Source organism: Budorcas taxicolor, chromosome 17, assembly GCF_023091745.1.
Source record: "Budorcas taxicolor isolate Tak-1 chromosome 17, Takin1.1, whole genome shotgun sequence".
NCBI lineage: Eukaryota > Metazoa > Chordata > Mammalia > Artiodactyla > Bovidae > Budorcas > Budorcas taxicolor.
Window position 1 is genome coordinate 61991812 of NC_068926.1, and position 13312 is coordinate 62005123.

Here is a 13312-nt window from a genome sequence, read left to right on the forward strand (position 1 = left end):
CTATGCAGGTTTTTTAAATTTTAAAAATTTATTTTAATTGGAGGATAATTGCTTTACAGTATTATATTGGTTTCTGCCATACACCAACATGAATCAGCGATAGGTATACATATTTACCCTCCCTCTTGAGTCTCCCTTCTACATCCCACCCTTCTAGACTGTCACAGAGCAGCTGATTTGGGCTCCCTGCCTCATACAGCAAGTTTCCACTGGCTATCTAATTTTACTTATGGTAATATATACGTTTCAGTGCTACTTTCTCAGTTTGTCCCATCCTCTCCTCCCGCCACTGTGTCCACAGGTTGTTCTCTATGTCTGTGTCTCCACTGCTGCCCTTCAAATAGGTTCATCGGTACCATTTTTCTAGATTTCATATATATGGTTACCACACAATTGTTGTTTTTCTGACTTACTTCACTGGGTGTAACAGGCTCTAGGTTCATCCTCCTCATTAGAACTGACTCAAATGCATTCCTTTTTATGGGCTGAGTAATATTCCATTGCATTTATGTACCACAACTTCTTTATCCATTCATGTATGGATGGACATCTAGGCCTGTGCAGGTATTTTGGTGGACATATGCATTCAAGTCCTTTGATACTAAAGAGTGCTCTTTTTTTTTTTTTGGAAGTATAAAAGCAATACAAAGATAATCTTACTTCAGCCATTCCAGGCTAGTCCTGCTCTGTGTGGCAATTCATATTAACAACTTAGTACATAGTCACTCACACATTTTTCTCTAAACACATAGTTCTTTCCTTTCTTCTTTTAATAAAAGTGGGATGGCTGGCATATTTTTAAGGTGTATGTCAATCAGTGTTGAATAGTGATAGAATATAAGAATAATTTTAACTCCCTCTTGTAGCATTTATTAAGGGCCAGACACCAGACATTGTGACTAGTGCTTTATTTTCACCAGATTTTGAGTGATTACTGGGTACAAGAATTTGTGGTGAATATGTAGCACCTACTGTGCATTTCGACCAAGTGCTTATGAACAAACTGCAGCACCTACTGTGAGCCATATTTTTGCATATATCTTATTTAAACTTGTAAGCAGCCCGTGAACTTCCATGTGTCTGCCCAGGTGCCCACGGTGGGACTCAGGCCAGAGAGGGGTGCACACATGAGCAGAGGGTTGGAGAGCAGAGGAAGGCTGCCCTCTTCTCCTGGAGCAATGCAGGCGTAGGGCGCCCTGGAAGTGTAAAGGACGTGGGAGGTCACTCTGAGGGCAAGATGCAGAAAAAGGCTAGGCAGAGATCCAGCCAACCTGGCTGTCTCCGGGCCTTCGGTAGGTGGGCGGGGCCAGATGAGTGGGCGGGGCCGGTATTGTCCGCTCCGCGGGGCATGCCGGGAGCCCCGCCCCCAACATGGCGCCTCACTGACAGTTGGCTGCCTAGCGGCAGAGGCGGATCCTGTTCCTCAGGGCGGCGGCAGCGGCGGTGGCGGCGGGGCCGGGGTCTCCGGGGCCAGAGGTGGGAGGATGGCAGCTCGGACCTCCTAGGGCGGAGCTGCACGGGCGAGGCGGCGAGTGGGGCGCTGCAGGCGGGCGCGGCGGCTGCTGCCATGGACTGGTGAACTCGGCGGCTCCTGCTCGCATCTCGCCGAGCCGAGCGGCTGCTCCTCACAGCCAACCCCTCAGCTGGGGCCATGGGCTCGTCGGCGGCCGCGGCGGCTGCGGCGGCTGCCGCCGCGGACTCGGCGCAGTGGCTCTCGGTGAAGGAGGAGACCATCTTCCTGCACGACGGGCTGATCCGGGTCACCGACCTGGCCGAGCTGCCCAGCGAGATCCTCGGGGCCCCGGAGGCCGCCGACACTGACCTAGAGGTGAGCGAGGCTGCCCCCTGGCCTCCGCCGTCAGATTAGCCCACCCGGCCCGCACCCCTGGGGTCGGGCCTTCTTTCCGCTTCACCCCGGACCCCGAGGGCCCCAGAAGGCTGCCCTGGCAGGTGTGTGTGGTGGGTGGGCGCTGGGCAGGCAGGTGCGGGCCGCGCCGCTGGTCTGCAGACCACCCGGGGCCTCAGGCCCGCCGGGGATTTCATTTGTGGTTTCATTTTGAACCTTCCGACTCCCAGCATTTTATTAGACCATCACCCGGCCCGGCCTTCACGCCCCAGAGGAGCCGCCGCCGCCTCCCGGGCCCTATCTCCCCTCCCCCACGGGCCCCTCGGACGCACTTCCAGGGCACACCCAGGCTGCTTAGCTTTGGGGTCTTTAATTTTAATGCTTTACATCTCCCGCCGTGTTGTTATACCCCAGTGTGTGTGTGTGTGTGTGTGTGTGCGCGCGCGCGCGCGTGTGTGTGTGTTGTTTATTTTTCTCGGGAGAAGGTAGTGTCAGCTGCCAGTCGGTGATGGGCATTCCAGCAACTACTGTGTGTCGTGCCGGGGATTGGCACGGGGCCTTTGTCAGGGAAGCAAGCTGGCTGTGTGGACAGCGAAGGGGGATGCTGCGGCGGTCCTCAATGCGCTCTCCGCAAGGGTCATGAACGTTTTAGGCCGCAAGGCCTTATCTGTGATCTCGGGGGTCAAGGACAAGCCCAGGCTTAGCAGCCGTGGCAGGTGCAAAAGCAAATCTCAGCAGTTGTGCCGCTGGGTTTGGGGGCAGAAGGAAACCAAATATGCTGGATGGATGGGAACTTTGCACCGACTTCACTTGATTCCCGTGTTTGCCCCGGGGTGAGAGCTCCGGCAGGATCGGTTGATCCAGGCACTGCCCCCTCCCCACCTCCACTTTGCGGGATGACATTTTGACGTGTAGGAAGCATCCGGTGGCACGAAATTCTTATTGTCGCAAGGAGGACTCTCAGGGGTAGGGCGCAGAGAGGCTGGCCTGTCTGTTGGCTATAAACGGAATGCGAGGAATCTTTTTGTGTTTTGCGGTTTTGCAGGCACTTTGGCTTTCAGCACAACGAACATTTATAGAAACGGATTAAACCCCATTACTGTGTGTTTCTGGACAGGGCAGTGACGGGATCCCGTTGGCTGAGACATTTGGATGTGTCTGAGATGGGAATACCGACCTCTGTATTTTTGTGTCTGGATTCGAGGTTGAGGTTGCAGCATTTCCACTGTGAACTCCTAATGACTTATTTTACAGTCTAGCTACCAAAAAAAGGCATGTGCATATTGATAGGGAATTCCTAACATGGAATTAGAGGTTTATCATGTCTCATTCGGGCCTTTCCTATAAAAAGCAAGGTGTGTCTGAGTGTCTTATCTGCTTGAAAGCTCAAGGGGCATTATGCTATGATGGTGGAATCTTTGGATTTAATTGGCTCTCTTGTAGGTAAAATGTGGAAAGCTCTTTGTTTCTCAAGACTAAGTTCACGGATCCAAAATTTTTATATGTATGTAGTTTATTTATTTTTAGGATTAAAAAGTGTAGGCTCCCTTAAAAATACGTGAAGTTGGCTTTCCTAAGATGTTCACTGTATAAATGTACTGAGTATTTGCCAGGTATTTCCACAGAAGAATGATTTTAAAAGAAGGAACCTCTCTGGCCTGGAAGTTTTTTTTTAAACTCTTAAACATTTTTTTGTTGTCTGACCTCTCAGAAACCAATATGTGTATGAGTGATAAACACTTCTGACTATAGTCAGAACTTTTTTCATTTCTTTCCATGTGTGATACAGGCAACATAGTATCAGAAGAAGCAGCTAAGAATGTTTTGCTAGATTTGTGTTTTGTGTGGGTGTATTCACATTTATTTATTTAATAATAATGTTGATTAAGTATGTCATATGTGTCAAGCATTTATTAAATTCTCAAAGGGATCTTGGTTTTTTTAAAAAAGGATCCTGGTAGCTAAATATTGTTACCTGTTTTAACAGTTGTAAATATTGTATCCATGTACAGATGAGGCAAATAAACTGCAGAGCAGGTATGCAGTTTGCTCAGGATCACATAACTGGAAAAGAGGGCCTGACATTAACTCAGCTCTATTTGGTCTCAAACATACCTGCTACTAATCATGTATGTATGATGCTCATGTTTGTAATTACTTTAAATTCAATAACTGGTTAAAGATAAGGTAATAAACAGATATCTTTATTTCCTTTCTAGTGACTTATTCTTTTTATTTTTGAGGAAGATTAGAGGTTCATTAACTTTTTAAAAACTAGTTTTTGGAGACTTCTCTGGCAGTCAGTGGCCAGAGGTCTGCGCTCCTAATGTAGGGAACCCAGGTTCAGTCCTTGGTCAGAGAACTAGCTCCCACATGCCTCAACCAAGACATGGAGCAGCTAGGTAAATACAAAACAAAACACCTAACTTTTGAAATGCTGCCACCCCTATGTAGTATATTCTTCCAGGTCACACCTTCTAGTGGACACCTGGGTAAAAATGACCGATTTTTACAGGGTTTTATAGTTATATAGAATCTTTCAGTTTTTGATTAGAAAGATGAGATTCAAGCTGAGTTAAGTGATTTATGATTGGCAACTTTCATAAGACTGCACTAGCTGTAACAGAGTCTCAGAATTTTAGGAGGAACCTTAGAGATATTTGTTTCTCTTATTTTATTATTAAAAAAATTTTTTTTAAACCAATCTCATTTTTAAAGCTTATTTTTAATTGAAGGATAATTGCTTTACAGAATTTTGTTGTTTTCTGTCAAACATCAATCTCATTTTAAAAAAATGTTATTTAATTTGGACATACCGTGTGACTTGTGGGATCCTAGTTCTCTGACCAGGGATTGAACCGAGGCCCCTCAGCAGTGAGAGCACAGGCAGGGAATTTCCTTCCCCTCATTTTAGAGAGAAGTTATCTGAGATAAGGAAAGGTTTTGGCTGGGAGCAAGCTAGTCCCTGATGCCGGGAAAGATTGAGGGCAGAAGGAGAGGAGGGTGTCAGAGGATGAGATGGCTGGATAGCATCATGGATGCAATGGACATGCACTTGGGCAAACTTTGGGAGATGGTGAGGGACAGGGAGGTCTGGCGTGCTGCAGTCCAGGGGGTTGCAAAGATTCGGATACTACTGGGCGACTGAACAACAACAACAACATAGCTAGTTATGGCAAGGCAAATGACTAGACCCTGGCTTTCCTGTCTTTAAATTCCAGTGTTCTTTTCATCTGTAAGTGTAGCTTAAAGTTAAATGTCAATCTGAAAAAAGAGCCCATCCTGAAAAGTAGATCAGCATTAACTTAGCATTTTAATTTAAGCAGTAGCAGGGTATTTAATTAAAAAAAATTTTCTTCCCTGTGAATTCTAAACAGAAGGGTATTTTTGTTGTTGGTTTGTTTATTTTTCAGTAAATAGTGTTTAATCAACAAATTCATTCAAGTGTTTGTGGAATTCAGAGGTAGGCTGAGCCTACTGTTGTGAAGTGAGCATAGCAGGGGGCAGATAAAATCCTTGTTCTTAAGAAAGCTTTTATTTTAGTGGGGGATATAGACAATAACAAATATTGTTAAACGTAAGATGTGTATACATTATGTCAAATGATAAGTGCTATGGAGAAAAGTGTAGCTGGGTAAGAGTGATGGAGGGTGATGGGGATAATGGGGATAGGGGGAGGGCTCTATTTCACATGCAGTGGGCAAGAGACGAAAGCCTGGGATGGCATTTGAGACCTGAAGGAAGTGACAGTGTCAGTTTAGCTCAGTTGTTCAGTCGTGTCCGGCTCTTTGCAGCCCCATGGACTGCAGCACGGCAAGCTTCCTTCTCCATCAACTCCCGGAGCTTGCTCAAAGTCGTGTCCATCGAGTCGGTGATTCCATCCAATCATCTCATCCTCTGTCATCCCCTTCTCCTCCTGCCTTCAATCGTTCCCCACATCAGGGTCTTTGCTAAGAAGTCAGTTCTTCACATCAGGTGGCCAAAGTTTTGGAGCTTCAGCTTCAGCATCAGTCCTTCCAGTGAATATTCAGAGTTGATTTCCTTTAGAATTGACTGGTTTGTTCTTGCTGTCCAAGGGACTCTCAAGAGTCTTCCCCAACACCACAGTTCAAAAGTATCAGTTCTTCAGAGCTTAGCTTTCTTTATGGTCCAACTCTCAACATCCATTCATGACTACTGGAAAAACCATAGCTTTGACCAGACGGACCTTTGACAGCAAAGTAATGTCTCTGCTTTTTAATATGCTGTCTAGGTTGGTCATAGATTTTCTTTCCAAGGAGCAAGTGTCTTTTAATTTCATGGCTGCAGTCACCATCTGCAGTGATTTTGGTGCCCAAGATAATAAAGTCTGTCACAGTTTCCATTGTTTCCCCACTATTTGCCATGAAGTGAGGGGACCAGATGCCATGATCTTCATTTTTTAAATGTTGAGTTTTAAGCCAGCTTTTTCACTGTCCTCTTTCACTTTCATCAAGAGGCTCTTTAGTTCCTCTTCCCTTTCTGCCATAAGGGTGGTATCATCTGCATATCTGAGGTTATTGATATTTCTCCCGGCAGTCTTGATTCCAGCTTGTGCTTCATCCAGCCCAGCATTTCACATGATGTACTTTGCATATAAGTTCACTAAACAGGGTGACAATATATGGTCTTGGTGTACTCCTTTCCCAATTCGAAACCAGTCTGTTCCATGTCTGGTTCTAACTGTTGTTTCTTGACCTGCATACAAATTTCTGAGGAGGCCAGTAAGGTGGTCTGATATTCCCATCTCTTGAAGAATTTTCCACAGTTTGTTGTGATCCACACAGTCAAAGGCTTTGGCGTAGTGAGAGGGTACCGTATAGCTAATAGAGGAAGTGCATCCCAGACAGAGAACCAAGTCACTGAGAGGGAAGCAGCCTTAGCATCCTTAGTGTGGATCTCTGAGCCCAGGAAGCAACGGGGGAGAGGAGAATGAATGATTGGATGGAGGTGGGAGCTGCAGATCAAGTAGGGCCTGGTAGATAGGAACTCTGAATCTACTCTGAGTGAATTAAAGATGCAGAGTGAAGCTCTTTCTTGGCCTCTGAAATAGCTGTTGTTTAGTCACTAAGTCCTGTCCAACTCTTTTGGGACCCCGTGGACTGTAGCCTGCCAGGCTTGTCTGTCTGTGGGATTTCCCAGCAAGAATACTGGCCTGGGATGCCATTCCCTCCTCCAGGGGATCTTCCCAACCCAGGGATCAAACTCACGTGTCCTGCACTGGCAGGTGAATCTTTACCACGGAGCCACCAGGGAAGCCCCTGAAAATAGCCATCTGTATTTCATTTTATGTTGTTGGCAAAAAGTGAAAGCATGCAGGAAGTTATTTTTAAGTGTTGAAATAAATATAAATTTAAGAGAAATAAAAAAGCAATAGCTCAAAAATGACAACTCAAATATTATTGAACTCAAAATATTTTGCATTACATTTCATAGTACATTAGTCCTTCTAAACGAAAGGGAATTTTCAAGGAAAAAGCATCAGTTCTGATTCGTTTCGACCCTGTGGACTATAGCCTACCAGGCTCCTCCGTTCATGGAATTCTCCAGGCAAGGGTACTGGAGGGGGTTGCCTTTTCCTTCTCCAGGGGATCTTCCCAACCCAGGGATTGAACCCGGGTCTCAGTTTCTTTGTGGGAGTTGCAAAAGATTTCAGCCTCCTGTCACACTTTACAAACTCCAAGTGAGGACAAGCAGCATACATATGAGTATTGGTAGAGATAATAACTGACTTGCTCAAGGTAGCCAAGTTATTTTTTACTCTGTAGTTTAATTTTGAACCCAAGCATTTTGCTTAGTGTTTCTCATTTTTCATTGTGTTTGTTTATTAGGACCCCTTTCTTCATTGCCACCCCCCTCCCAACCCCCAACACCACTCAAAGACTTCAACATGTATGTTCAGGGCAGCTTTATTTGTGATTGCCAAAAACTGGAAATAATAAAAACATCCATCAACAAGTGAATAGGTAAACAGATGTGGTACACCCATATAATGGAATACTACTCGGCAGTAAAAATGAATCAGCTGTTGATACTGACAACATGGATTTATGCTGAGTGGAAGAACCCAGTCTTACAAGAGTGCACACTGTAAGATGTATATGACATTCTAGGAAATGTAAACTAATCTGTAGTTACAGAAAGCAGATCAGTGGCTGCCTGGGGATGGAGACAGGCAGGAAGGGTTGGGAGAAAGGATTACAAAGGTCCATGAGGAAATTTTTGGGCTGATAGTAATGTTCCCTATTTTGATTGTGATGATTTCATGTTGTATGTGTACATATGTCAAAACTCTTCAAATTGTACACTTCAAATTTGTGTAGTTTATTGCATGCCAGTTATACTTCAATAAAACAAAACCCATGGAAGCCCAGAATACTTTATTGATATTATTTAGGAAGTGATAACGGAGAAGGCAATGGCACCCCACTCCAGTACTCTTGCCTGGAAAATCCCATGGACGGAGAAGCCTGGTAAGCTGCAGTCCATGGGGTTGCTAAGAGTCGGCCACGACTGAGCAACTTCACTTTCCCTTTTCACTTTCATGCATTGGAGAAGGAGGAAATGGCAACCCACTCCAGTGTTCTTGCCTGGAGAATCCCAGGGATGGGGGAGCCTAGTGGGCTGCTGTCTATGGGGTCGCACAGAGTCGGACACGACTGAAGCAACACAGCAGCAGCAGCAAAAAGTGAAAAAGACTAAATAGCTCTTTGATTTGGTTTTGTCCTGTCATATAAGGGAAGGAACATTTTGGCTTGGAGGTGGTCACCTGAAATAGACAAGGCTTTGAATACTTATATTACACTCAAGTAAAATCTTTGAGATGATATTTAAATTCATAAATGTTGATCTATTCTCCTAGGAGGATACTACCACCTGTTTATCCTTTGGTCAGAAATCTTTGGAAAGTGTTTATGTACTTTTAGAGAAATTCAAATTCTAGATTTGGAAGAGTTAATGAGTAAATGAATAAACTACCTTTGTTCACCAAGAGAATTAATTATCAGATATTTAATGAACACTGGAATAAGAGTCACTGAATTTTGGTACAGTTCTTTCAGTTCAGCAAATGTCTTAGAAGTTCTCAGGTGAAGGAATATAAAAAGGAATGTTTACACGTGTATAACTCAGTCACTGTGGTGCAGCAGAAATTAGTACAACATTGTAAATCAGCTATCCTTGAATTAAAAAAACATTCTCAGGCCTGGCTGGCTAGCTACAAAGTTAGGATGAAGTACCTGAAGACCTTGGGAGGTAGTATTGCCTAGAGGTTAAAATCAGATTCAGAGAGTCAGACTGGGATTGAAATTCCAGCTCTGCACTCTTACTAGCTGCGTGACCTTGGGCAAGTTCAGTTACCTTTGCTCATCCCTGATTTCTTCCACTGCAACATCTCTGTCATCATTGTCACCACCTCTGCCACCAAGAGGACGACAGTGTCAGCATATTGCAGGCCAGGCTCTGTGCTAAGCACTTCCCACCCACTATCTCATTTAATCCTCACTGAGACTTTATGAGGTTGGTATTATTGTTATTTATTGTACGAATAAGGAAGCCATGGCACAGAAATGAAGTCACTTGAGGAAGGTCATACAGTTACTAGTAATGCTGAGGCTGAAATAGATCTGTCTGATTCCAGCCCAGGGTCGAGGCTTGAAAACCATTGTTAGACTGCCTAGTCATCTGTACTAGGGAGATAATAATAGGGCTAATGTAAGGATTAAATAAGGATGGATGTGAATATGTACTTACAGTGTATACATTCTCTTTGGAAGGTGCTATGCTGCTGAAGTTATTTTATGTATATTAAATTAACTGCCTATTGTATATGAAAGCAAAACTATCCCATCAACATTTTTTTTTCTGGTAGTGAATAGTGGGTATAGTGCTTTTTTGGTGTGTTTATGATCCCTTTGGAATATTCTTTCTTCCCAGTTTGTTTGGAATCTGGCTGGCAGATGAGATAATAGTCTTCATTCAGGTTTCCTCCAATTGTATGCCCAGGCTTTTGCTAAATAAATCAGTTCTGATTATTATCTGTCTTCTTGACTTCCATATTGGCTATCACAAAATACCACCAGGGCTGCTGGGTGAATTGTCATGCACCTGTTCTTTCCTAAGTCTGGTAAGGTGCCTGTGGTGATCACTATAAAGGGACTGTCAGTTCCTGGATATACCCCATGCTGTCTCTCCCCTTTGCCCCTCTTTCTGGATTGTTTTTACAATGGTGGTGGTGGGGTGAACACAAGGAGTGTAGTCTGCTTTGCAAGATGTTTAGTCAGTGGTTGTAGACAAATGTAAATAACAGCAGGTGATCAACTATGGGACGAATGCATAATTACTTCGAACGGAGAGAAACCTGCAGAAATTGTATAACTATTACTTTGATCCTGCATTTTTAACATTTTTATGTGTTCATTATATTTTTAAAAACGAGCACATGAATACATTCTTATAAAAAATGCAGGGGAAACTGAAGCTCCTTTTGACTACCATCACTAATCCTGTCTTCGTCTACTCCCCAGCTCAGTTAAGACAATGATAATTTTTTAATATACTTTTCAAGACCATTGTTGAATGTGTATGTTTGTGTGTGTGTGTATACATGACACTTTTTATTATTTTTCTCTTTTGCATGAAAGATTTGATGCTAGACATATCTTTGTATAACTCACTTCTTAAAAAAAAAACACAACTCAATGTTTTGGTTTTCTGTGTCTCCATATATATAGATCTACCACATTTTTTTAAGTGCTGCACAAGACTCCAGAAATACCATAGTTTTTTTAGCAGTTCCTCTGTTGACGGGTGTGTTAGTTTCCTGTTGCTATGCTAACACGTTATGACAAACTTAGTGGCTTAAAACAACACAAACTTACCTATTACATTTCTGGAGATCAGAAGTCCTAAATGAGTCACCTTGAGTTAAAGTCAGGTGTTGATAGATCTGCTTCCTTTTAGAGGTTCTAGGGGAGGATGCATTCCCTGGCCTTTTTCACAGTTTCTAGTGGGCACCAGTATTCCTTGGCTTGTGGCTTCTTCCTCGAAACTTGAAAGTACATTACCCTCGTCTCTCATCTGTCATCCTACCTTCTGCTCTGACTGACTCCTTCCCTTTTACAAGGTCCCTTGTGATTACATTTAGAGCCCACCCAGATAATCCAGAGTAATTTCCCCATCTCGGGGTCCTTGATTTAATCCCATCTGCAAAGTCCCTTTTGCCCTCTAAGGTCACATTCACCGGTTTGAGGGATTAGGGTATGTCCATCTTGAGGGCGGTTCATTATTTGGCTTCCCACAATGAGTATTTTTTGTTTGTTTGAATTCAGTTTTTCTCTCTTTAAAACAGTCCTTCAGGGACTTCCCTGGTGGTCTAGTGGCTAAAACTCCACACTCCCAATTTAGGGGATCTGGGTTCGGTCCCTGGTCAGGGAACTATATCCCATATGCTGATCCTGAGTGCCGCGACTGAGACATGGTGCAGCCAAGTAAATATGTAAACAAACATACGGAAATGATCCTTCAGCGGACATCCTTGTATGCCTGTTTGTGCACATGTGGGAGTATTTCTCTAGAGCAGTTTCTGAGAAGTAGAATTGCTGAGTCACAGGTGACCATTTTAAATTAGAAAAGATACTACCAAGTTGCTCTCCAGAGTGGCTATCCCAGTTCATGCACCCAAAGAACAGGGCTTCTGATAGGCCTCTTTTCCTCACACCCTCGTAGAACGTGTGGATTTGCTTAAATTTATCATTTGCTTAAGCCAGTGGCTTTTGCTCCCAAAGATGAGTCCAGCAGATGTAACTGGGTACCTGCACATGCGTGCCAAATCCTAGTTAGCTGAAAGAAGCCCGAGTTTTCTGTGAGGGTGCCTAGCTGTTATCACTTCACTTCAGAGAACTTCTCTGGTGGCTCGATTGCCTTCAGCTCCTGGCATGTACTCATGTTAGTCAGTAATCCAGAGAATACAGACTATGTCCATATATGGGCAGGCGAGAGCACCAGCTGTGTATTCTGGTGGTCTGGGGATGCTGCCAGAGGCCAGCAGAGGCAGGGAGCTGCCCACCCTAGGAGGAGATGCAGTGGCCCCCAGTGAGTGCAGAGTCCGTAGTAGCTGTTAGGCAGACTGTCTGGACTCAGATTGTCTTAAATTTTTCTCTCGTACATGCCAATATAAGGAGTAATTCTCTTTTTTTAACCTGTATGGAAAATAATTGATAGTAAGTTCATTATAATTTTATGCTATCAAAACTTTTTTGATTATAAAGAATACATGGATGTCATAGAAATTGGAGGGAGTTCTAAAGATATAAGAGAGAAAAGAATATCCTTTGATTGCTTAGAGGGAGTTCTAAAGGTATAAGAGAGAAAAGAAATATCCTTTGATTGCACTATCCAGGAATAGCCACATTAACTCACTTTTTAGTAGTTTCTTCTTAAATTCACATTTATATATATTATTGTAAATCCAAAAAATTTTTAATGTTTGGGGTGTAATTTTCTTTTTTTTTTTTTTGAGTGTTATCGACAAAATTTGGTTAATTGCTAATTTGTGGTAACTTAAAAGTATGTTTCAATCAACTATACTTCAATAAAAAATAAAATTAAAAACGGAAAAGCAGCAACAACAACAAAGTCTGTTTCTGCAACCCATTGTTATTAGCAGTTATAATTGAAGGAGATTTTTATTTAATATAATGCTATATGATTCCTCTCCCAGTAATGTTGAATATTTGTGTGGAGCTTTGAGTTTATGAAGTGCTAGTAAAGCACAATTGTAGAATAATTAATTAATGTTCCATGATGGGACACTTACAAGTGGACACACTTGAATCCCTGGTGTTTCTACTGAAACCTGCAGTTGACTGAATTATTAGGTCAGAGCACAGTGTGTAGCAATTTTAGATTAACAATAAAGAGATATGGTATTTGCAGGCTATTTTATGCAAATTGTAGGTTTAGCAACCCTAATAACTACAGATTCATGGTTCAAGTGGTGGTTTTATACCAACAAAATATCAATATGAACTTTCAACTTGTATTTGTAATGGACCTTTTCTGGGTTTTCTATATTTTCTTTGAGCTCTGTAGTTTGCATGACTGATTTCAAATGAACGAAGTCTAATATAAAAGGTATAGCTATTTATAGGACAGATTAGAAAATCTGGACCTCCTATCTTTAGATATATTTGCTTTTCTTACTTGTGAGATAAATCATTAAGAATGTTAAAGGAGAATCTGTGTCAGCATATTTTTATCAAAACAATGGCCTCTAATAGAGTAATTACCTTTTTGAGTTCTTGATATGAGTTCTTTCCTGATTATCCAATGGTGGTGTGGCTGAAAGATAACTACTGGTTTATTTAATCTGAAAAGGAGCAAAATATGTGGTAGAAAGGTAAATATACATTTGGGGAACTTTGAAGGCAGTTTTTTTTCTCTTTTTTG

General features: G+C 42.8%; 1 protein-coding gene across 1 annotated transcript in view; it reads left to right on the forward strand.

The window, feature by feature from the left end:
• The first annotated feature begins 1651 nt into the window (after positions 1–1651).
• HECTD4 (HECT domain E3 ubiquitin protein ligase 4) overlaps positions 1652–13312 on the forward strand; it is a 167503-nt gene continuing 155842 nt past the window's right edge. Inside the window, exon 1 of the mRNA XM_052654305.1 lies at positions 1652–1828. Within this exon, the coding sequence (XP_052510265.1) occupies positions 1652–1828 (177 nt within the window). The remainder of the gene's footprint in view (positions 1829–13312) is intronic.